The 27,524-nt window shown below is 35.5% G+C and overlaps 1 protein-coding gene across 2 annotated transcripts; it reads right to left on the bottom strand.

Annotated features, from left to right (window-relative positions):
• Positions 1-2,180: 2,180 nt before the first annotated feature.
• LOC127847393 (transmembrane emp24 domain-containing protein 7-like) lies at positions 2,181-23,606 on the bottom strand. 2 transcript variants are annotated; one of them, XM_052379261.1, is made up of 4 exons: positions 23,346-23,606; positions 21,093-21,260; positions 14,511-14,594; positions 2,181-4,172 (listed from the first exon to the last, which is right to left on the bottom strand). In XM_052379261.1, exons 1-4 carry the CDS (start codon positions 23,487-23,489, stop codon positions 3,936-3,938), a joined length of 633 nt encoding a protein of 210 aa, XP_052235221.1. In that variant the 5' UTR covers positions 23,490-23,606; the 3' UTR covers positions 2,181-3,935. The 2 variants fall into 2 exon arrangements, with proteins under 2 accessions (XP_052235221.1, XP_052235222.1); XM_052379262.1 differs by lacking the exon at positions 2,181-4,172 and adding an exon at positions 11,384-12,366.
• Positions 23,607-27,524: the final 3,918 nt, after the last annotated feature.

Raw genomic sequence — 27,524 nt, 5'->3', positions numbered from 1 at the left:
GTGCAATGGATATAGACCTCAACGGCACCGCTCAGTTGATGAGTCTCGAGACGACTGGAAACGGTGTAACATCTCTGTTCAAGTGTATAAAGAACTGAAACGATACTATTTAAATGCTGTAGGGCATGTAATTATGAATACTTCACATAAAATAAAGAGTTACTGTTTAAATAAACTGATCCCCGCCGATGCCCAAAGTGCACACAGGATGCCCCCAATGCCCATCAATCACGCTAACTTGCTTAAATATTATAAATTAACAAATGTGAAACATTAATTTGTTCAAAGAAGCTGCTAATATCTGCAAGATTCATCCACCACCACCAATCAAGAGAAGTGTACATGGCTTCACGTACACCCGATACAATAATCAGTAGTAATAAACGATTCAGGTAAAACCGCGAGCGGGATACGCATCCCTACTGTTATTTTTGTTTTCTTATTTTTTTCTTTTAATGGCAGGGGGGCGTATGAGGACCCATCATGGCTCGAGACCGGTTTCTAGGTGCCTTCATCACCTCACGAAACCTCCAATTTTAGAGAAATCTACAAATAAGCAGGTATTATTATACTGTAAACATTAAGTATTCTTTATTAAAAAATGTAATTAAATCATTATCAATTTCATTGCGCAAATTAACATAACAAACAAACATCAAAAGCATCCCGCACACATCCCCGGACATCAACAAGAAACAAACAAGTCACTGAAACCATAAAATCCATAAAGCACCTAAAAAGAATGTTGATAAATCATAAGTATTCCGAGAAAAATATAAATGCAAATGACGATTTTTTTATTATTTTTTTAACAGCTATATTAAACCGACTTCAACATCTAACCAGTCACACCAAAATGAAAATCTTAAGTAATCGTACAATACGAATGTCTTTAAAATTAAACGTTCATTACGAAAGAGAACACAAAATAATAACACTGACATTTAAACATACCAATATTTCAATAAATATGCTGGAGGTACTATCTCCAGGAAGTGAGAGTCTCGAAAAACATGACACATAAAAAACCTCATTTAAACACAATATTAAGTAAAAAATGAGTCAAAATAATCAAGAAAACTTAGCTGCTTCAGACTTAAATGAAAATACACCCATCGTCTTTCCCAGTAAAGGAAACGGTTCGTGTTAAGATCCCATCTCACATGGACTAAAAACCGAACTGAAAATATACTAAATATAGACTTTATAATTGCAAAATTATAACATAAAAGCAATGTAACCAATTATTTAACCATACATATGTTCATTAAGGGCGGGCGGGCGGGGTTATCACCCTTTCGTTTTCTTGTTCCACAACGTTTGCCTGTCAAATACACCCTCGAATGGCGACTCAATAGATGTGCAAATCATATATACCCCAAAACGAAAAACTCGTGCGCTTTCGCGCTAAAACATGCACACAAAACCCGTGCATTATTTGCGCTAAACCATTTCCATAATCTCTCTTCTAAATAACACGTATTAAACCATACTATACCGTATTTATCAAACCGAGAATAATTTCATTTTGATCATCACGTGATTCCCCCCTAAGGTAAAACACGGCATGTCGACATTACGTTATGTTGAATGGGGATAATGTATACGAGTTAACAAACACGTGTCCTGTGCTGGGCATTTTGAGTTTTTTTTTTAAAATTGCGCGTCATAGCACTATATTGTGATGTGTTTTAAATCGCTCACTAACATATGAGTAAGGTGGTATTTACATGAATCTACACATTAACATCTTACACAAAATTGATATATTTCATGATTTTTAAAACTCGTCTGTTTAGCTTCACCACACAACCGCTTGGCCATGGTTGGAAGACATACAAGTAAAGTTTGTAGGTACATTTGTTGTTTACTATATTGTAACCGCTCGCACTTAACTTATGGAAAAACCTTTACTGATTAACATATTTACTCCCGATTCATATCCTTTAGCCCGGGTGCATGGGAGGAAGGCAATAGTTACCCCTTGATGTACCAATCTGCTGGGTCGACAACCGACCATATAAGATCTTGTCCCAAGTTGGGCTTAAACCTTCAAACTCCCGCTCCGAGGAAAAAATAGTATTATCTAATAACCGGGAGGATAGCCTTCAAAGACCTTTGCTTGTGCACATAAATATACGTTCTTTGGTTTAGATCGATGAATGAAAAACACAGATACATTCTCATACTTAATTAAGTTTATTCCGTATCATACACAACATAATTAAAGCAATACAATTATTCCATTTTATTCAATAATTTGTTTCAGCATACATATTGGTCATATTTATTAATCTTCCGTTGTCTCTGTAACTAACAATAACAAAATATTGCCTCCCCATTTGTGATTATGGCCATGGTAAAAAACTAATGGTAAAAGAGAGCTAAATAGATATTTGCGCTTTACCAACATGTGTTCTGACATTGCAATTATTATTATAGAAATTAGTAATTGCATTTAATACGAAAATCAAAAGAAATCTCACACACAATGAAACATAACGCACGGAAGATAACGTACATAATATCAGAGAATCATTTAATATCGCTGTTTTAAAGTTGTAAAAAATTAATCATTACACAAAATATTAAGAGTTTAAAGTGTTTTGGGAGGTTCTTCAAAAAAAATAGTGTTCGTACTTGACATGCTCAATAATGACAAAATGTGCGAATGCACATATAGCATAAGCACCTTTTTCGCATGACGCGGGTCATATAATAAGTGAAAACAAATCAGAATTGACATCTCGTTCATGAGTATTGAAATTTCACAATAATGATATGCCCCCAATAACAAAGGGAAATATTTAGAAAAAGAAGAAAAACATTAGTCAAAATCAAAATGCCTTAACCTGAAATAAATCTGACGAAAAATCATTGCACATAATATGTCAACAAAATACGTTGAATTTATAACAAAACAATTTCTTATATAAAATTGTAATATAATAGGCTAAACACGGCACCAACAATTATTTAAGTACAAAAAGTAATACTCGTGTACCAAAAGCAAAAATAAACAGTTGCGAAAATTGTCATTAAACATGCCTGGTACTGAAATCAATCAAACATAAAATCAACCATTCTTAACATGCAAATATAAACTAAGAATTAAGTACCGTTTTCAGAGTTTTGTAAGTACATCAAAAGTAAGAGTATCGGTTTCGAAATAAACAGGTTTAAAGGATTTATTTACCGTTAGAGACATTTTTCGAAGTGTGTCAATAAATACCTTAAATTTATGTAGTTTAACCACGGAAAAGTAGAGCAATATTTCAACACCAAACTATTTATTTTTTTGCGTTTGTAACGCTTTTTTATTTAATCAATTTCAACTGATGATAATTCATTAATACAGCTCCATTGTCCTTATGAGTCTACGCCTTAAGTGACATAGCTATCCCTGATGTATACTGTTCTTTTATTGTTCTATTATATGACACACAATTTTACCGAAAGTCATAGCGACAGTCTAGGAACAAGTCCTTTTAAAAAGTAACCATACGTTTCGGTATATTGTTCGGCTTGTTAGTTTCTTATAGTTACTGATTATGTTCTTTATTTGTTAACATACTAACTAACCATATTTTACTAAAAAGCACCTTCAAGAAAAGTAAAGTAAACAGAGCACATCGACGGCGAATGTGGCATTATATTTTCAAATTTATTTTGACGTGTATTTATTTATTAATAAAAAAATGCAATACGCATAAGTGTTTTTCATGAAAAAATGACTATTTTCTCAAATATAAAAATCGTTTATCTGTTAGTTTTATACGCTAAAATGAGGGATCGCGCATCGAGTTATTTATGCATTTAAAAAATAGCAGAAAAAAGAAAATGGAAACAAAATCCGTCATGAGATAATAAAGGGCCATAAGTCAACGAACTTCTGGCTCTTAGACGGCAAATAAGTAATCTAAGTAAAAATAGTATTATCTAATAACCGGTATTCCAGAGGTTTTCTTCTCAGTAAAAAAGCTGCGCAAAACCAAAACCTGCCCGATGCCTATTAAAAGGACAGTGCAAGATTCCAGCATGGACCAGTACATAACTCGTGCATTCAAGTCCTCTGCGAATGCTCTCCCTTGGGTCTCGCGTAGTTTAAAGTGCGTCTGGTAATCGATGACGTCACTCATGCTCTCGTGGATGGCGTGACTGGCAGTTTCCATCTGAAAGAGAACAGAAATGCACAAATATTACAAGAAATCAGATTTCCCCTTTTTATACGCCCGTTTTTAAAAACGGGACGTATTATAGTTACACCATTGGCGGGCGGCGTCCACAGCAGTGTCCGCTTTCTAATTCAAATAGTTTTCACCCGATCTTTACCAAACTTGGTCAGAAGTAGTGTCTAGACAATATCTAGGTCAAGTTCGAATATAGGTCAAGTTCGAATATGGGTCATGCCAGGTCAAAAACTAGGTCACGGGGGTCACTTAGTGCATTTCAAGGATTAAGCATGGTGTCCGCTCTCTAATTGAACTAGTTTTCACCTGATCTTCACCAAATTTGGTCAGAAGTTGTGTCTAGTTAGGTCAATTTCAAATATGGGTACTGTCGGGTCAGAACTAGTTCACGAGGTTACTTAGTGCATTTCAAGCATTTAGCATGATGTCCGCTCTCTAATTGAAGTAGAGGTCATCTGATCGTCACCTTATATGGTCAGAAGTTGTGTCTAGTTGATATGTAGGTCAAGTTCGAATGTGGGTCATGCCGGGTCAAAAACGAGGTCACATAGTGCATTTTAAGCATTTAGCATGGTGTCCGCTCTCTAATTGAAGTAGTTTTCATCTGATCTTTCCCAAATTTAGTCAGATGTTACATCTAAATGATATCTAGGTCAAGTTCAAATATGGGTCATGCCGGGTCAATAACTAGGTCGCGAGGTCACTTAGTGCATTTCAAGCATTGAGCATGGTGTCCAAAACCTTCGAACGGGCGTATCTTGTGACAGTTTGGCACTCTTGTTACCAATATATTAAATTGAAATTAACTGTGCAGCACAAAGCTATGCATGCGCGTAAGCTACTTGTACTACCTTAACACAAAATTCCAGCCTCTAGCATAAACAGAGTGCAGGAAAACGTGACTTTGTGAGGTTCCCACTTTTTAAAACATTTTTTTTTTGCAGAATTTCAACTAGTACACACACGACAGTTTCTTATGCTGATTATGGAAATGTGAAATACATCAGAATTAGTTTATATAATAGGCATGTGTTCTTGTTTAAAAATTCGATGTGTTCTGCATTCATTTACAAAAAGTATTCGGTTATGCTTCACGAAACGTGACATTTTGTCACCGATTTCAGACATATTCCAGGATTTAAACTTATACCTTAAGACATCGGCGCAAACTGCACTTCAGATTTTTTGAAAATGAATTTCAATAACTTGAGATATTTTAAAAATAAATTTCGGTGTGTTTACATTATGTCCAGCCCGTGTGCAAACCCCTGAAAAACCCGTTGATTCTGCACCCTGATAAATCACTTTCATGAACTGATGCATTTCGGACCATTTAAGAATCATTGACCTTTACCTACTGGCCCAAAATTCAATCCCAAGCTAGGTTTCAATGCCTACTTCTTACGTAAGAATTCAACGCTCCATAAGGGTTGGTCAATTCAACACGCTTTTTACCGGCAGCCCCATGCAAGAATGACAGACCGCCACCAATCTAATAACTTTAGATTAAAAACTTGGTGCAAATTGCAACCTTTTAAATAAGTCAATTAAATGTGAGTCTCTTCACTGCGACAACGTGCTATATCGTCATAGAAAAAGGGGACGATTAAAATGTATGAACAAGAGCACTGCATAACCTTGACCTTTGACCTAGTGACCCAAAATGCTTGTGGCGTGTAGAACTCACCAAGGTGCATCTACATATGACGTTTCAAAGGTGAGATGGAAGCACTTTGATTTTAGAGCCAATGTAAAGGTTTCAGCACTACGCCGGCGGACGGCGGACGACGAGCAGGCTATGACAATACCTCGAGTTTTCTCCGAAAACAGCCTCGCTAAAAATGGTTATTTCTCTCCCTGCTATTTCTGTGCTACATATAGCGTGAAGTTTTTCTTTTTGTATCGAGTATTTATATTTAAAAAAAAATGAAAACGTCTAAGAGAACCGCCAGTTGAATAGCTGCTTAATTCACTAATATATGTTCTATGAAAATAATTTTATAAGCCAAACAAAAACACATTAAGTGTTCAGTCCGCAATGTAGCGTCTAAAGGAAACCGAAATACAAATTACATGTACGGTCTGTATAACACCAAAGCTATTTGTAATGCATGTGATCCAACCCAAATTCCGAAAAACGAGATGTGTTTGTCAGAAACACAATGCCCCCTACTGCGCCGCTTTGAAACCATATATTTGACTTTGACCTTGAAGGATGACCTTGACCTTTCACCACTCAAAATGTGCAGCTTCATGAGATACACATGCATGCCAAATACCAAGTTGCTATGTTCTATATTTCAAAAGTTATGACGAAGGTTAAAGTTTTGGTTAAAGTTTTGGGAAACACACAAACACACACACACACAGACACATACAATGACAGACAGGCCAAAAACAATATACCCCCATCTTTCGATCCGGGGGCATAAAAACTCTTCAGCATATAAGGCATCTATTTCAGGGTCAAACATGACAATCCTTTCCCGTAAAGCGTTGTAGTAGGAATGGGGTGGAAAACAGATAGTACCCCGAGGGGAAGGGAAGGTTAGTAACACTAGTGGAGGGGTACGAGATTATCATGCAAAGAACAAATTGTTCGCTTAATTTTATTATTTGTTATCATATATCATATTATTAAAATCTTTGTGCAAATCGTATAGTACAGCCCCAAAATTAATGACACAATTAATGAAACAATACAAAATGTTGAAACGTGTTTAAACTTAATCAAATTTGATTCAACACAAGCAAAAACCCATGCTTTAAAAACAAACATCGAGTCTTTAACGGTTGGAATCGAGCGACATATTCAACATTTGTATATATCTCATCGTAAAAAAATGGCAGTTCCTTGATAATACACCTAGTAAACTTATCGTAACTGTTATGAGATGTCTTGTCTTAAGGTATGCTATATTTCGATCGGACAGAACATAATTCACAAAGGGAGGCAATTCATGCAAATGCAATCAATATTGAGCTACCTCGCTTTGTCGATATTAAACTTGAAAACCACATTACATCTTCATCAACGAAGACCCGTTCTTTCAAGAAAACAAGAACAAATAAACTGGTGTTTCTTCCTTAATAAAACAGGTTTATACGAAATAAACTGAATGAGCCAATTATGGGAACTGGGGATACATAAATGTCTTTTTAGTTAAAACAAACGGAAGAGAAAGCCTGACTCCTATTCAAAAATCTTCATAAGGTTTGTGATAAACATATAGGAGCATGCGTTAGTCTCTTTGACTCTGATTTTGGACGTTATTACGTACTTCGAGACACAAGTTTCATCCTAACTTCCACCATCACTGTCATCTTGACTTCCTTCCCGATCAGCATTATAACCACATCTATCATCATCATTATCATCATCACTATCACCATCATCATCATCATAACCATCACCACCACAGTTCAACACCACCACATGTACTCTACCAACACCACAACCATCATAAATATCATCGTCATCATCAGTATCACCATAATCACCACTGCAACTGCTTCAATCATAGGGAACAAACACTTACAGTGGTAGAAAATAATTTAATTCATTTACAATAATGTTGTGACAATAAGTGACAAAGTATAATGAACAAGTATCCGTAATCTAGACTCAACTATATGTACAAAATAAGTGACAAAGGGAAAACAACAGCACTGCATAACGAGTGCCACGCTGGGCTGCGGGTGCCGTTTTGAATAAATGAAAGCTTGACAGATTTTTTTTTTTCAGAGGTCACAGTGGCCTTGACTTTTGACCTAGTGACCCAAAAATGGGTGTGGCATGTATAACTCATCAAGGTGCAGCTACATATGAAGTTTCAAAGTTGTAGGTCGGTGCACTTTGATTTTAGAGTCAATGTTCAAAACCTTGACAAAATATTAAGGTTTTAGCATGACGCGGACGGCACGACGGCGGACATGACAGGACGAGCTGGCTATGGCAAAACCTGGGGTTTTCTCAGAAAACAGCCGAGCTAAAAATGAAAAACACATTTCACAACAGCAAGTGAAAAACCTGTCAATAAGTTCAAGAATATACATTTAACAATAATTACATGTATGTGTTAATGGGAAAAGGATAAAAAACATAATTAACATAACATTTTAATTGAACATTTTTTTAAATTCTTAAATGTGAATTGAAAACTTGTTTTAACTTCTTCTAATATAGTAAACATCATCACACATTACATATAAATTCATTTAAAAGTCTCTCTTTTTTAATTATCAGTAATTTCCACTAATGATACAAATCACCCCCCCCCCCCCCCCCAATTTTACCAACCACGGTACTGATAAGGCCAAAAAAAAATAGTCTTGGTTCAGGGAACCCGACCGACCCTATTTTTTGCCCCCGACCCTAACGATTTTTTTGGTCCATGGAAAAAAATCTGATGGCGAAAATGCTAAAATCTCGTAAAATTTCATTGAAAACAGCCACCAATTAAACCTGGATTGGTTTTCTATATTTTTCTCTTTGTTTCAATGAAAGTGTTCGCAATTTGAACAGTGAACAATAACCGGTCTGCACGTGTATACGAGACATCGCTTGACCTTATTGTTATTGAAGTGCGCATGCTAGCTGGCCAATCAACATTGAGCTCGCTTACACATGAAATGACGTTGTTAAATGAAATGTAAAAATGGGTGGAGCTATGGAGTAATATTCGGTCATTCATGCGCAGACACTGTGCACTTTGAATACACAGTTAATATTGTCGTCTGCAAACAAAATAGCGGCCGGTCGCAAATGTCGTATTATTAAAGATTAAAAATGAAAAGAAGCGTGACAATATTTTAATTATTTCCAAGCTGTCTATTGATCTGAATTTAAAAGTGATAATTAAATAATTAGTTCTATGTCGATGATGTTACAACTTTCTGCCAATTTCCGATCGAAATGAAAAGATGATAATTAATTAATTTGTTTGTTTTACTCGCACACTATGCTAACTGACAGCAGCGTATTTTAATCAAATAAAAATGTGAAAAACACGCGCGGTTTAATTTTAATTAACATTTCAAATTTTTAACACATAGGAAGAGTCATTCATCTACACTACTATAAAAATGGAAGTAACCACTTTGTCTCTAAAGTCGCTAACATGGCGTCTTTAACCTTAAAGCGTTGTTGGACGAAAAAGAGTCATAACAAAAAAAAATAATTAAAACACAAAACACTAGAACATTCAAAGAGTCATGGAAACTTGATAACAATTGGCTTCGCTTTGATAATGAATCAAAATCAATGTACTGTGACGCCCTTAGCCTGTACAAACCAATAGCAACATTCAAATTTATGTACACTGCTCACTTCCTGTGCGATGCGCTCAAACCCATTGCCATTTTATCAAAAAATGTACCAGAAGAAAGACTTGTGCTATTCTGAGGTTACCCTCCTTTTTACAGCCACTATTCAGACTCTTGAGCACCTGTCGGAGACTAGTTCAGGTCTCATGATGAAAAAAATTCTGAAGGTCACACCCCAAACACCAGAGACTCATACAGATGGCTTGTTCACTTTTGAATATGAAGGTCACACTATCACAGACAGACAAAGAAAAAATGGTTGGCTAAAAGAAATTTTGGGCCAGCGCTAGCCCTGAAGAAGTGCATAAAGAGCTAGGAATATTGAATAATATACAACGACTAAATACCACATGTGCAATATTAATCATTTGGTCAGTGTTTAAACAATCATGGGTGCATTAACTGACCCTTTTTCACCCTGAAATCAGTCGACTGGTAAAAAAAAAAAAAAAAAAAAAAAAAAAAGAAAAAACCTACCTACCCTCCTACATTTTTCTGGCCATGTTCCCTGAACCAAGACTATTTTTTTTTTTGGCCTAAACATAACATATTATGCATAGTAGCACAAATTTGATTTTAATACTAGCTAACTAATATTTATGTACTTATTCAATCACAATTATGTAATGGATTAAAATAGCAATAAATATATACTTGCATATCAGACACAAACAATAAGCAAAACTTTCAAAATGAAACACTCAAATGAAAAACAATAACATCAAAATCAAGGTGTATAACATTCATTACACTGGTTACATAATTTTGCCTAAACAAATAATAATTCAAATCTGATCCATTTTTAAGTTCTCTAAATTCATTGAAACATCAAAACATTTTAACTGAATGAGTATTATCATTCAACATTTATTATTAATTTGGTTTAGGCACTTATAACTGTATTATTTTAAAAGTGTATAACCTTATTGTTCATAAATAGTTATTTGTTAAGGGTAATTCGTGTCTGTGTGTATAGCACAATTGAAATATATCTGTGAGCTTTAAAAGAAGATACATACGATTGTAATTTACACAGAAATAAATAATTTTATACATATTTATATCATCCATGCAGCTCAATTTATTGTCCGATATATATATGTATTAATTTGAAAACAAAGAAAAAGTTGTAAAATGAAAGAGAAAGAGAAACTTATTATTTACTATTTGAATCAGTGAATTACAAAGTTTTTGCATCCATGATATTTTTCATATTAAAATAAAGAACTAAACAAATCAACTTTAAAAAAAAAAGAAGAAAACAAACGGAATGTATTTCACATACAAACTAATTTGGGGTAAACAGAAGATTTATCATTCTTTCATATGATTATGTCTTCATAAAAATATAATGTTTTCACTTTATTCACACATTTTAATAGAATTCCTCTTTACTTACATTTCATTTTGAACTTTTACAATCAGTTCTTTGTTCTTATAAAAAGGTAACATACCGTTATTGTCTACTACATTCACTAGTGTAATAAGATATGTGTTTGTCAGAAACACTATGTCCCCTTCTGCGCCGCTTTGAAGCTATATAATTGACCTTTGACCTTGACCTTTCACCACTCAAAATGTGCAGCTCCATGAGATACACATGCATGCCAAATATGAAGTTGCTATCTTCAATATTGCAAAAGTTATGGCAAAATGTTAAAGTTGGAGCAAACAAACACACAAACCATCAACCAACAGACAGCGCAAAAACAATGTCCCCCATTATAGTGGTGGGGGACATTAAAATCCAAACAACCCATGTTAAACACACAAAACATTTACAGTTGATTTCAATTTTGTTAACAAATGCTGCATTAAATCGATATTTTTAAAGTCTTAACTTTCAATTTTAACTTAAACCTAATGCACAATTTACCAATGGGATCCTGGGATTCATGAGTAAAATTCTTAAAATGATTCATTGTTAGTCTGGTGTATTACCTCATGGAAGATTGCAATGTATATTGAATTTCAAAAGATATGAAGCATTTGCATACTGAGGGGCAGCAGTGGAGAACGATAAATGAGTAGGCTGCAGTTGCTGCTCATTTGCTTCAGATCTTTCCATAATTATATCTGTATCAAAGCTACTTGAAAGAAATTACCTCTATAATCTACTGCAATGTTTTCCCATTCAACCAGAACAAGACTTAACCTGAGCATTTTAAAACACCCATTCAAAAACGCTTGCATCTAATCAATAATTTGTTAAAACATACCCTAGACTTCTTCACTTTCTAAACAAACATTCAAAGTCAAACACTAAAAATGAATATTTTTGAAAAATACATTTTTAATATAGCCTCGATAACCCTCAACTACTTTTCCAGCAAATTAAACGGCAAACAACTTAAAAATGTATGGATGTTTCGGCATCAAAAAGGGGTCTAAGTGTACTACATATACACTCCACAGAAATGATATATTTTAATTGTCAATTTAATCACTTGAGAAACTAGGGATTAGATCACTCCACAAACTTATCATATTTTAAACTGATAGACAGATCAACAAACTGACAAATCAACTGACAGAGTGAGTCCAATATAAACCTAATTACAGATTGTTCATTGTGGGCATAAAAAATCATCTGAACAAAAAACACACACACAATTAATATAAACTAAGGCCCTCGTCGCAACTTTTTGTCAGTGAAGAAACTTCTTAGCACCAAAACTTGTCCGACCCCAGTGATGACAATAACCACTGTCAAAATGATGGACCAAAGCTGAACTCGTTGGTTTAAATCTTCCGCGAAGGCCCGTCCCTGGTTTTCACGAAGTCTATGATGGGTTTGGTAGTCGAGCACCTCTGCCAGGGCTTCGTGGGCATTGTGGGCTGACGTCTCCAGCTATAGAAAGATTTACACACAGCATTGGTATGATATCTTAAAGTTTGATATTTGGTGATCACTTACGGGGGACTTGACTACTTAAGTTGAGATAAAAACTAACTTTTCAGCCATGGTAGCACAGATTGATATGAGCACAAGCTTGCAAGCTGTGCAATATTACATTTTGAACTTTTAAAAAAAAAAGCGCCAAAAGCCCTGAAATTGGGAAAATTTGCATCATGCAGTCGTGATATTGAGATATTGGTGTATTTTATTTTTTGCTCCTAAATACTTAAAAATTGATAACTAAGTGTTGTCAAGTTGTCAATATTATATTTACTTAGGTTCAAGCCATAGAGATGCATAGGGAAACTAAATGTTGCATTTTATTTAAAAAAGCAAGAGATGTGTTTGTCATAAACACAATGCTCCCTATTGCCCCGATTTGAAATAAAATTTCCATATATCATTTGGCAGGTTTAAAAATTATTTTCCTTTTAAAGCTTATTAGTTCCCTGGGATTGTATTTTTTTACTTTTGACCTTGAAGGATGACCTTGACCTTTCACCACTCAAAATGTGCAGCTCCATGAGATACACATACATGCCAAATATCAAGTTTCTATTTCAATATTGCAAAAGTTATGGCCAATGTTAAAGTTTTCGGACGGACGGAGAGACAGTTCAAATGCTATATGCCACCCTACCGGGGGCATAAAAAGGAAACCTTTCGTTGGAAATATTTTGACAGCAATTGGGAAATTTGTAGGTTTTTCCTAATTGTGTAAGTGCCGTTTAAGGGTACTTTATAAAGAAAAAAAGCACTGTTACCTATTATAATTATTAATATATTAGCACAAACACCATATATACTAGTTTAATTTTGAATACAATGTAATAGTTTTGCATACTTTGGCTTAGATTGGTGGCATTTGATTAATTTAATATCCCCCAGACCCCCCAATAGTGTAACACTTAAAGCTCCCAAATTATAATGCTGAAAGCCCCCCCACTGTGGAGTTTAGGGGGGTGGGGGTGGGCATAACAATAGCTGTAAATTTTCCATTAAATTCTTGTGAAGGTGTTTGAGGAAACATTATATGTCTTAAAATTGAGTAAATTCATATTGATGCCATGAACATGTTATGTATCATACCAATGCTGTATTGTATTTCTTTCTCAGCAGACTTACACCCATCATATTTTAATTGAAAAAACAAATATTTCACTCGCCATCTTCACTTTTTCCAACATCATATTACAACACACATGAGTCGTAAAATCGGCCATGAAATAAGGCATGGTAACACTTAGACAAATGACGGCAAATTGAAATTCAACACCGAAATTTTTTTCCTGATAATGTGTGTGTAGAACATTTTGTACATTCTACTTTCTTGTTTGTTTTACTTTATCGTTAGCAAGGTACTTATTTTTTTTTTCCTGAAATCTAACCATTTTAATTTGGATCATCATTATAACTGCAGAATTAGCAAATTTAACCATGTTTTACCATGGTCCATACTTTTTGGTTGTTTACTGTATGTCTTTTAGCGTGTTTTACCATGTTCAACTTGATAATGGATTATGCATTGTTGTGTTTCATCTATACAGTTATCTTTGTTATACTGCTTTTTAATTATGTTTTGTTCACACTGTCAGACCAATTTTTCAATGGATTACTATTTTTAACCATGTTTAACCATGGTTTTAAAGTTCCTAACAAATTTAATTATGTTTAACCATGGTTAACCACAATCTACAGATTGACAATTTTTAATCATGGGTAACATATGATGATAATAATTATGTGTTTCTAAGACTATGAAGTATGTTACCCTGTTTACCAAACAATACACCAAAGTAACTGGTCAATCTAATTGTCTTACTATATCCAACACCACCAAACTTTACCAAAGCATGCAAGAGTAGCGCTATATACAAAGCATACATATAAAATATATATACATGTACATGCATAAATATAATATTGCTGCAAAGCTAATGTAAATTTTGCTATTCATTTTAGTTATCATTTACAGTAGTTTCCCCACTAGTCCATACTTATTATAACAGATTGATTGTATACTAAATATGGACAAAACCTATTAACTTCCCCGGGCAAACATCTTACCACCTATCAAATATCAGTTTTGTACTTACAAAGGTCATTGCCGTCGCCTGGGAATCTATGGACTTAAACAGCTTGTCATCGTCATCTCCCACCTCTAGGTCAAAGTACACAACCTGAAAAAGTATGTCAAGAAAAAGGTCAAAGTTTAAGACAATAAGGATAGAGATACAGCTTGTTTGATTGGAAATACCTGTACATTTAGACAAAATGTAAATCAAACATTATTTGTGATCGAATTTTGTGAAAATGAACGACAAAACTTTTAACCAAAATAAAAAGATCTTGATTTTCTGTGTGCTACAAAGTTTTTATACAAGAATCAATACATCCACGCTTTCCATGTGGATGACGTAACAGTGTACATAAGCAGCATACTTTTCATGCGCTTTTTATCACGACAAGGATCATCACAAAAACATGAGAACTGCTTGCGTGCAGCTCGAATTTTTTAATGTTGCATTATTAACAAGGGACAAAATTGTCACAAAACCAGGTTTTCATTGTGAAAAAAAATCTGATAAAGGGAGACAACTGAAACTGAACTTTTGAAATGAACAAACAAAATTAACCCCCTTTGTAAGTGTGTTTTAAAATAAATCTATTTTTAGTCGTGGCGACCTTGACATTGGAGATATTGACGTGATTCTTTCGTGCGACACACCGTCCCATGATGGTGAACAAATGTGCCAAATGATTTTAAAATCTCATAATGAATGACATAGTTATAGCCCAGACAAGCTCATTTATGGCTATTTTTTACCTTTGAACTCAAAGTGTGACCTTGACCTTGGAGATATTGACATAATTTTTTCGCGCGACACACCGTCTAATGATGGTTAACAAATGTGCCAAATGATTTTAAAATCTCACAATGAACGACAAAGTTATGGCCCTGACAAGCTTGTTACACCAGCCCGCCAGCCAGCCAGCCAGCCCACCAGCCAGCCAGCCCACCAGCCAGCCAGCCAGCCAGCCCGCCCGCATTCGCCAATCTTATAACCAGTTTTTTTCTTCGGAAAACCTGGTTAAAAATTGGAAGTGTGTTTCGTATTACACATTTAACTATTTATGCTCATTTGAGCTTCAACAAAACATTTTCTGTTTTGTGTAATGATTTCAATCAAAATTTGTTATAACACTTAAAGTGTTGACCACATGTTTTTACAAAATTATATTAATATTATGCATGAAAGCACAATTTCCACAAGGACTACACCCATCAATAGTCTCTTAAGTTACTGGCCACAATAAGTGCAGTAGGTAAAACAAAGTCACCAAATCACTGTTGCAAATAATAAAACCACTTAAATTATAGAATAATATTTAATAGTGACAAGGTTATTAAACCAACTGATTCACGGCTATTCCCATCTTCAGTTCCTTGGACTGCAAAAGGGACCCTTACTTCAACAAGCGAATTCGTTGAATTGATATCCCCCCGCAAAATAATTTTAGTTTCTTTATTGATGGGTGCAAATCCCTTGATACATGGTATAATCCTAAAAAAATATTCAAGTATTGGGTAATTGTTTTTATGATTTGCAATTTTCCTCATTGATATCTATACATCCATGCAGTTTCATATTGAAATCTGTGTAACATAAAGAATATTTGAACATTATCTATTGAACATTAGAAAAAAAAATAGTGAAACCTTATGTTTACAAAAACAATGATTTAATGGCGTGGCCTTATTACAAGTCATTAATTTATTTACGTAGCAGACTTCCCCATGTAGTGTCAATCAGATAGGCCAAAATTTCATTTATTAGTTACACTCCTTTGGTAACAAGCAAATTTTTTGAATTGATATCCCCCGCTAATATGCTTCTGGACACAAAAGTGTTATATTTGACACTCAAACAAGCATTTTTTCAAGATACAAAGGGCCATAACTCCGTTATTAACAGATGGTGTACAATGCCATTTGGCATGCATCATCCTCTTATCCATATAATTATATACTCATACCAAGTTTCAATTAAATCTGCCAAAGCACTTCCAAGATATGAGGGACAGAAAGACGGACGGACAGAAAGACGGACCGACGGAAAAACGGACAAAGCCAAAACAATATCCCTCCACCAATGACGGGGGATAATTAGCTGAACTTTTCCTGGATACTATCGTCTTGTGTTTCATGGGTATTAAACCAGTCACTGTTTGTGTTAAAGCAGGAAGACAGTCCACGATAAACCATTGTACAGAGCGGTCATAATTTATTGTCGAGGACGAGGCCTGTTAATGGTCTTGCTGTTATTTTGTACATTACGAACATTAGAAAGCATTTGTATTTAAGATCTATCGCAATGAATTAATTAATAAATCACAACGTTAACAGACACGGGCATGTCTACGTTTATTGAAATCCACAGAGTGTACTTTGTGTTTGAACAACTATGGAACATCTTGTAGCATACATTTATCTGAGATAAAGCCCTAAAAATTTAAACAATACAAAAACAACGAAGGGCCACAACTTTTATCTAAGAAAGTGTACATGTAGGGTTATGATTCATGTTCATGTCACTTCTCATCATTGATATCAATACATGTATGAAGATTCTTGTTGAAGTCTTGTATTGTATCTGAGAGTATAGCCCTGAACAGTTACATATTATAAACAACAAAACAAAGGACAATAACTCTTATTTAAGAAAGTGTAGGGCTATGGCTCATGTCCATGGCACTTCTCATCAATATATATACACCCATGAACTTTGATGTTGATATCTATATAGTTTCTGAGATACAGCCATCAAAAGTTTTGTGACAGACGGACTGACGGACAGACAGACTGACCCTGACGGACAGACAGACTGACCCTGACGGACAGACTACACCAAATCTTTATCTCTAATAATATCAGATTGTTAAGTTTTTGTAAATTTGTTCAAGCAGAATGCTTAGTGGCATATGTTTAGGATGTGCAAAAGTTGAAAAGTCTGATCTCGCTAAACGAATACATACAAGAGCTTGTCACAGTAGTGCCAAATCCCCACCGAAATGTGTTTGCTTGTATGAGAACATTTGTTTTAGAGAGTAGAATATTTGTAAAACATGGCACCTGTGTCATCTATTTATATTTAAAGGATCAATAAGTTATACAGTGTTGGAGTTATGCTGTAGAGAATAAAATATATGGAAATGAAAAAAGGGAGGTAATTGAAAAAACTACGGCCGATAGAGTTATGGCTCATGTTCACTGCACTTCTCCTAGTTGCCATCTGTTTATATTTCTAGTTTCAAGTAAATCCCTTCAGTAGATTTAGAGTTATGCTGCAGACAATAATTTACTTTGAAATTAAATAAAGGGAAATAATGAAAAAAACAAGGTAGATAGAGTTACGGTTCTTAGTCACTGCACTTCTCCTACTTGCTATCTGTTTATATTTAAAGTTTCAAGTAAATCCCTTCGTATATTTAGAGTTTATGCTACGGACAAATATTTACTATGAAATTAAATAAAGGGAGATAAATAAAAAAACTAAGGTAGATAGAGTTATGGTTCTAGGTCACTGCACTTCTCCTACTTGCCATCTGTTTATATTTAAAGTAAATCCCTTCAGTAGATTTATAGTTATGCTCCGGACAAGAATTAACTTTGAAATTAAACAAGGGCTGTTTGTAAAACATGCATGCCCCCCATATGGGCTGTCCGTTGTACTGGCAGCCATTGTGTGAATACGACTTTTGTCACTGTGACCTTGACCTTTGACCTATTGACCTGAAAATCAATAAGGGTCATCTGCAAGTCACAATCAATGTACCTATGAAGTGTCATGATCCTAGGCATAAGCGTTCTTGAGTTATCATCAGAAAATCATTTTACTATTTCGGGTCACCGTGACCTTGACCTTTGACCTTGTGACCTCAAAATCAATAGGGGTCATCTGCGAGTCATGATCAATCTACCTATGAAGTTTCATGATCCTAGGCATATGCGTTCTTGAGTTATCATCCGAAAATCATTTTACTATTTCGGGTCACCGTGACCTTGACCTTTGACCTAGTGACCTGAAAATCAATAGGGGTCATCTGCGAGTCATGATCAATCTACCTATAAAGTTTCATGATCCTAGGCATATGCCTTCTTGCATCATCCGAAAATCATTTTTCTATTTCGGGTCACCGTGACCTTGACCTTTGACCTAGTGACCTCAAAATCAATAGGGGTCATCTGCAAGTCATGATCAATCTACCCATGAAGTTTCATGATCCTAGGCGTATGCGTTCTTTAGTTATCATCCGGAAACCATTTTACTATTTCGGGTCACCGTGACCTTGACCTTTGACCTAGTGACCTCAAAATCAATAGCGGTCATCTGCGAGTCATGATCAATCTACCCATGAAGTTTCATGATCCTAGGCGTATGTGTTCTTGAGTTATCATCCGGAAACCATTTTACTATTTCGGGTCACCGTGACCTTGACCTTTGACCTAGTGACCTCAAAATCAATAGGGGTCATCTGCAAGTCATGATCAATGTACCTATGAAGTTTCATGATCCTAGGCCCAAGCGTTCTTGAGTTATCGTCTTGACAACCACCTGGTGGACGGACGGACCGACCGACCTACCGACCGACCAACATGAGCAAAGCAATATACCCCCTCTTCTTCGAAGGGGGGCATAATAATGGGATATAATTGAAAAACTAAGGTAGATATAGTTATGGTTCTTAATCACTGCACTTCTCCTTCTTGCCATCTGTTTATATTTAAAGTTTCAAGTAAATCCCTTCAGTAGTTTAAGAGTTAAAAGTTTTGGACGGACGGATGGACAGACAGATGGACGGAGACTTTTACTATATCCCCTCCGAAAATTTTTCGGAGTGGATAAAAATGGTTCAAAACACAGTGAGAATTAAACAAGAGCACCGCATAACGGGTGCCAATGCTTGGCTGCGGGTGCAGTTTTGAATAAATTAAAGCTTGTCAGATTTTTGTGATTTTTTTTATAGGTCAGTGACCTTGACCTTTGACCTAGTGACCCAAAAATGGGTGTGGCGTGTAGAACTCATCTAGGTGCATCAACATATGAAGTTTCAAAGTTGTAGTTGGAAGCCCTTTGATTTTAGAGCCAATGTAAAGGTTTCAGCACAACACCGGCGGACGGCGGACGACACGATGAGCTGGCTATGACAATACCTCGGGTTTTCTCCGAAAACAGCAGAGCTAAAAATCATCATATCTAGAAAGGTAAAAATAGGATTAGTTGTAATTGCTATTTTCTTTGCAAACTGATTCAAATGGTAACTCAATTACAGGAATGACTCGCATAGAAAAATATCGATATTTTCGTACACCAGTTGAACGTGCTCTGATTGGACATCCCAATGGGCTGACACCTGTGATGACGTATATTGCCGCTATTTTGATTGGTTGATACGACAGGGAAAATTGTGTTGTTTCTTTTAAAAACATTCCAAACTTCGTGGTTGTTCATTAATTCCCTAGTCAGCAATGAATGATCGACGAATCTCGAAAGACCCGGGCAAGTTCGTAATCATGCCAAATAAGACCTGGCCGATTTGGGATTTCGGCCGAGTTGAGCCTGGTTACACATGTACATTTTTTATAGTTTATAAGTTTCAAATCCAGATGAAACCCTGCCTGGTTGTTCATTTGATCAAGGGTCCTGTGTTTTGCATAATTCCAAAAGCATTCAATTGATGCTTTCCCGAGGTATCCGAGTAGAAAATGATGGTTCAATCAATTGAAACAAAGACACTTTCCAACAAGAGATGTGTTCGTCAGAAACACAATGCCCCCTATTGCGCCGCTTTAAAATTTAAAAAATTTCACCTTTGACATTGAAGAATGACCTTGACCTTGAACTTCCACCATTCAAAATGTGCAGCTTAATGAAAACGCCGCTTTGAATTATTTTTTTTAGACCTTTGACACTGAAGGATGACCTTGACCTTGAATTTCCACCACTCAAAATGTGCAGCTTCATGAGAACGCCGCTTTGAAATTATTAAATTTTTTGGTTGACCTTTGACCTTGAAGGATGACCTTGACCTTCACCTTTCACCACTCAAAATGTGCTGCTCCGTGAGATGCACATGCATGCCATATATCAAGTTGCTATCTTCATTATTGAAAAAGTTATGGCCAATGTTAAAGTTTTCGTACGGACAGACACCATAAATTTGACATTTGACCTTGAAGGATGACCTTGTCTTTCACCTTTCACCACTCAAAATGTTCAGCTCCATGAGATACACATGCATGCCAAATATCAAGTTGCTATCTTCAATAGTGAAAAAGTTATGGCCAATGTTAAAGTTTTTGGACGGACGGACAGGCGCCATATATTAGACATTGAAGGATGACCTTGACCTTCACCTTTCACCACTCAAAATGTGCAGCTTCGTGAGATGCACATGCATGCCAAATATCAAGTTGCTATCTTCAATATTGAAAAAGTCATGGCCATTAAAGTTTTCGGACGGATGGACAGACTGACTGACATACTGACACACTGACGGACAGTTCAACTGCTATATGCCACCCTACTGGGGGCATAAAAATAGTAGGCATACAGTTTCTTAAAATAATATAATGCACAGTTTGTACAAGTATTTAACTCATTCCATTAACATACCTTATGAGTGAAGGTAGAAAACTCATTGCTAAAACAGAATTTAAATATGCCGGTTTCCTCCGCCTTCCATGTGACACTGTCGTATTGTTTCTTGACACCCTTGTACAAAACTTTCCCATTAGGTGAGACCAGTTCCATGTCTACATCATATTGACCACCGGTTATAACCTGAAAAAAGATAAAAAGAACAGATAAAAGTTAAGAAAAAGACATTTAGAGCAAAAAAACATACTTTGTGATTCAGTGTTTTTTTCCACCATTTTGGGAATATGCTGGGTCTCTTTGAATTGGGAAAATTTGCGATGTCTTGACTAAAATTGGGGAAATATTGTTCTTGTTGATTTGCTAAAAAATGCTTCAAAATTGAGAAGACAAGTGTTTTCAGTATTATATTTACTAAGGTTAAACTTAAATGGAATGGAGTTGAACAAAATATTGAGAAAAAAAAACGAAAAAACTTTTTCTTTTAAACTTTCCATTTGGAATTTTAAACTTCTTTTGGGTAAAAAAATATTATCTTTTTTTTCCATTGGGAATGGGGCTGATTACCTGATTTTGAATGAAAAAAGCACTGTGATTTGCCCTACATTTGTACTCCTTTATACTTCCTTAACTGCTCCACATCCTGGAATGGTCAGCACAAATAGTGTATATATATCTATTAAAAGTTTATATATATATTTGTGCTAATCTCAATGGCAATTTAATGGCTACACTTAAAAACCTTACCTACATTGTACAACTGTTTTTTTTTCAAACTTACTTCCCTTAAGTTTCCTTCTGAATCTGAATCCATGACTTTTCTTAAATTCTACTCAACTTTGAAGGTTTAAAATCACAAATAACCAAGAATATTGTCATCAAGGAACCATAATCAATGCTATATCATGCTTCTTGTCTTAATATATTTTTTTCAAATGTTACTTGTCTGTAATAATAATAAACAAGCGATGTGTTTGTGAAACACTATGTCCCCATATATTTGACCTTTGACCTTGACCTTTCACCACTAAAAATGTGCAGCTCCATGAGATACACATGCATGCCAAATATCAAGTTGCTATCTTCAATATTGCAAGTGTACATTAAATGAGTGATTTTGACCCATATGTAGACCTTTGACCTTGAATGATGACCATGACCTTTCACGACTCCAAATGTGCAGATCCATTAGATACACATGCATGCTAAATATGAAGTTGCTATCTTCAATATTGAAAAAGTTATTGCAAATTTTAAAGTTTGCACAAACAAACAAACAAAGCAACAAACAAACAGACAGGGCAAAAACAATATGTCTCCTACTATAGTGGTGGGGGACATAACAATCGATTGTGTTGATGGTGTCAAAGATCACTGTGGTGTAGTGGATATGGTGTCAGCCTAGCGATCAGGAGGTCACTGGTTCGATCCCCAGAGTGGGAGCGTTCTTTTGAGCGTTCTTTTGATATCCCCCAATGACACCAAGTACTGGTTCTAACCAGGCCCAAGACTCCTTGATTGGTCAAATTGCGACGATGCTCCAGAGTAGACCAGCAATTACTGGGAAGGAGAAGAAGAAACCCGATCTTGAAAATAGTTTCTTAATGATCGGTGCATTCTGATAATATATTGACCTGTATTTGATCAGCAAAACAATGGTGACCGAGTCAGAACATTTGTGCATTGAACTGCATTATATGGGAACGTTCTATCAAAGGATTTTACCTGATCTCCATACCCATGACTCAAAAAGAACCTACCATATGTGTAATTTAAATTTTACCTCAAAGGTTTTTTTTTTACAGTTTATCTATTTTAATTTATTCTTAAAGTCATTTTATGGAAAGAGATAAAATTCCAATTCTCACTTAAAAAACAACAGAAACTTTCACACTGACAGGTACCAATATAATTCACACAGAAGTGAGAAAAAAATACTGAAAGAATAAGACAAGGAAGTTTCTTAGATTTACCAAATTATTTCATAATAATAAACAAGTCTGACTTTCCTTACTTTGTCCCTATTTAACCCTGCATTGTGCAGTCATCTTGTAGGCTCTCAGACAAAGCCACACACAAAATCCAGAATACTGACCTTTACGGCTTTATGGTCGGGTGGGGTATGACGCAAACACAAATGTATATATTTTGAAAATATCACAGATTAACGAACAAACGATCGATGGTGAAACATGAAAAACCATGCTTGGTTTAAATATCCTTTATGACGAAAATAAATGTAAAAATGATCAAAACAAAATGTGTTCCAACCTGAAATTCCAGTGTACTTTCAACTCCTTTCTCCACCGATTCAAAGAAACATTGTTTTTCGTTGTCAGGCAGCTCAAAAGTCATTTCACCTCCGAGAGAAACGGATAAATACACCGCGAACGTGAAATAAGCTAACAAATGCATGATTTAGATTGTTAATTTGTATCGGAAACTCAATAAAAGGCGAATTTCGTGTTTCTACCGGTTGTTGTTTTCCAAGATGGCCGCCTCCAGCGTGGCAACCGGTGTTAAGTTAAAATGTTCCCTTTCCTACACCGTACTGTATTTTGGTTGACGTGTCTTTCATTGTAAAACGTACTCTTATTGACGTCACAATATAGACGTTCATTTTCGTAACATTTTACCCTCACTTAAGAGCTAAAAGCGAGTCTAATAATAAACTGATTTAAATGTGAACACATACGAGACATTTGATGACAGTTTCTATGCATTTACATATCTGATAATATTATAATAGGTGCTACCTAATTTACGGGCAAAATAAAGCTTAGATATTTGATTACCATGTATGGTAATAAAAAAAAATAAAAAAAATATGTGGATATTATTGTGTACAAAACATTACAAGACTTCCAATAGAAAAGTAATGCATCCAAAAAATTAAATCTTATTCTTTGCTGCATCAAAAAAGTGTTCATATCTGCCAAGCTTTATGTGGAACTGAAGGACAACGTACTAATTGTTTTGCAATTGAAATATGTCATAAATGCAGGTATCTCAAAAGGTTTTAATTTCCTTTGGCAAAGTAGTGTCGCTTAGTTGAAATTCTGTTGCCACTAAAAAAACAGTATTTTTGTAGCAATTCATAAATTACAGTCTAAATTGCACTTAGATTGTGGCTGTATAATAAATATTTGATTGTAAACAAACAAAATGTTATATTATCCATATTTTTTATGTATACATTTTAATAACAAATCAAACTAGAAATGGCGCGGCAGAGGCCGACGCGTATCCCCACGCCAAATGTTTGACCTTGGTGTGCCCCAGGGTTGGTAATGGGGCCATGCATAGCTGAGATTGGCCGTATTGTCATAAGAGAAGTTCATCATCAATTAGAAGTGAATTGGTGTAGAAATAAAGAAGTTATAGTAAAAGGCAATTTTGGGTGGGTGTGACATATGTGGGCAGGGCGGTAATTACCAAAGGGTTGGTAATTGTGCCATGCATAGTTGAGATTGACCGTATTGTCATAAGAGAAGTTCAGTATCAATTTGAAGTGAATCGGTGTAGAAAAGAAGAAATTATAGTAAAAGGCAATTTTGAGTGGGTGTGGTCTATGTGGGCGGGGCCCCAGGGTTGGTAATGGGGCCATGCATAGTTGAGATTGACCGTATTGTCATAAGAGAGGTTCAGTATCAATTTGAAGTGAATCGGTGTAGAAATGAAGAAATTATAGTAAAAGGCAATTTTGGGTGGGTGTGGTCTATGTGGGCGGGGCGCCCCAGGGTTGGTAATGGGGCCATGCATAGTGAGATTGACTGTATTGTCATAAGAGAAGTTCAATATCCATTTGAAGTGAATCCGTGTAGAAATGAAGAAATTATAGTAAAGGCAATTTTGGGTGGGTGTGGTCTATGTGGGCGGGGCCCCAGGGTTGGTTATGGGGCCATGCATAGTTGAGATTGACCCTAATGTCATAAGAGAAGTTCAGTATCAATTTGAAGTGAATCCGTGTAGAAATGAAAAATTATAGTAAATGGAATTTTTTGGTGGGTGTGGCCTATGTGGGCGGGCGCCCCAGGGTTGGGATTGGGGCCATGCATAGTTGAGATTGACCCTAATGTCATAACAAAAGTTCATTATCAATTTGAAGTGAATCCGTGTAGAAATGAAACAATTATAGTAAATGGAAATTTTTGGTGGGTGTGGCCTATGTGGGCGGGGCGCCCCAGGGTTGGGAATGGGGCCATGCATGGTTGAGATTGACCGTATTGTCATAAGAGAGGTCCAGTATCAATTTGAAGTGAATCGGTGTAGAAATAAAGAAGTAAATGTAAAATAACCTAAAAAAATGAGTGATAATTTCTGACGCGGCCCCACCCCAACCGCTATAACTTTTGACCCAGGGGTCAGATCAAAATTCCAAATAGTGCAGGGTCGCACATATGCTCATAGCTACAATGTGTGTAAGTTTCAAGGTTCTAGTGCTTTTAGTGTAGGAGGAGATAGTGGCCAGGACGGACGGACAGACAGACGGACGGACGGACGGACGGCGGAGATAACCACAATATCCCCACCTTTTTTTCAAAATGCGTGGGGATAACAAACATAGCTGTATCAATAATCATATGAGCTTATTTACATGTTAGTGATTCTCTTTCTAGGCTTAGCCGCTAGCTGAAGCATGAAAAAGATGTTCATATATTTAGCGCATATTTAAAAAGGTGTATGGTAATGTATGGCGATTTAAAACAGTCCAGTCACTTATGTGCATGTATAAGAATAGTAACACAATAAAAAATACTAAAACACTGTCATTAAATTACGCTATTTACGTACATGTACTAATAAAATGATGTTATCTTTTGAAAAACTGTGAAATCAAAGGTTTATGTATCACAAACCATATAATGCATCTATGAAAAACAAGTATAATACAGCACAGTATTCAGTTTGTTCAAAACAATATATTAAATGTAAATTGTGTTACCTTTAAAAAAAATATGGTGGTGAACAAGCGTATAAAACATATATCATTGAGCAACAAGTTACAGTCAATTGATAAATTACAAAATAAAACAGGAAATCATCTTAAACAAGCTTGTTGCTACTGAATAGAATTACACTGTCTTACTAAAGAAATGATCACAACACAGTGGTCTAGGTAGTGAGTGCTTTAACATACTTAGTTTTTTATTACTAGTTTAACATTTATATGAATGCACTGGTCGACATGCAGACTACACATGATTCGAATTTCTCCACATGTTAATTGCCTTCTAATTGTTAATTTTACATTACGCTGACAAATTTTGCACATCTGATCTTTATCATACCATGGCTTATTTTGGTTTACAGACAGACATATATAGAATCTTCACAGTTCTATAAAATTTCATATATGTTCCATCCAAGTAAACCAAGAGAACCAATGAACAGGAGCACGATGGTTTGTAATGTATTCCTTGGAAAATGATAGTTCAGGAATCACTCATTTGTTGATTTCTGAAAACCAAAAACTGTCAGTTTTGCTCTATGTAATGGCTTGTGTGATGCCCAGCGCTTGGCAGAACAGCATCAAAAAATGGAAAAGCAACAAAAAAGAACATTTTATAAATAAAAGAGACATTTTGTAAATATGCTGGTTCCAATCAAATGTACGCGCGGAGGTTGCATGTAACCTGGGGAAGTGCGAGCTGACGACGTCAAAATAAGTTAACAATACTGAAAAGTTTAATCTGAATTACGTTAAATTTGGTGAATAATCGTGTTCCTGGTGGATAACGACCGCAACTCACCAAACTATTGCGCATGATCACAGGTAAAACTGCTTTCTGAGAGAGAATGAAAAATGGATCTCGAATTCTGACATGTAAACTGCCCTTAAGGGCAGAATACCTCGATAGTTCAGATGCCGACTATAATGTTTTGAACATATATTTTTTAAACAAGCGTTTATGATATATCAGGATAAAAAGAACAATAAGATATCGAATTGATCGAACAAAATTAATTAGAAAGAAATCGGTATTCAGGCTTTTTAGACGGGTTGTATTTACCAAAATTATGTTTAGAAAAAAGTATCGCGATTTGTGGTAAATCAATCTGTGGCAATAAGCTTGTTCCATTAACACCGGGAAACAGAAAACAGGAAGCAAAACAATTTAGAGCAAAATAATCGTATTTTAGCGGTGAAAAATATATAATTCAGGAACATAGAGAACGATTCGCTACATAATAATGACTTTCCTGTTTTATTTATTATTGAGGTACGCATATACGTGTAAAATAGAATTTGTCGAAGTGTCTATGTAGATCAAGTTGTCTATGATTTTGCATCGCGAATAAATATGCTGCGGGCATTTGTTTTTTAGTTTAATAGGCAGGTAAAATACTACGTAAACATATATGTTTGTCAGAAATGTGATACGAATAGCGGTTAACGTCCACCGCTGCGCGGCGGGCTTTTGCCCGTTTTTTTGAATAACAGGTTTA

The sequence above is a fragment of the Dreissena polymorpha genome, chromosome 10 (genome assembly GCF_020536995.1).
Source record: "Dreissena polymorpha isolate Duluth1 chromosome 10, UMN_Dpol_1.0, whole genome shotgun sequence".
Lineage (NCBI taxonomy): Eukaryota > Metazoa > Mollusca > Bivalvia > Myida > Dreissenidae > Dreissena > Dreissena polymorpha.
Note: the sequence above shows the minus strand (reverse complement) of the source record. Positions and strands in the feature narration are given on the sequence as shown.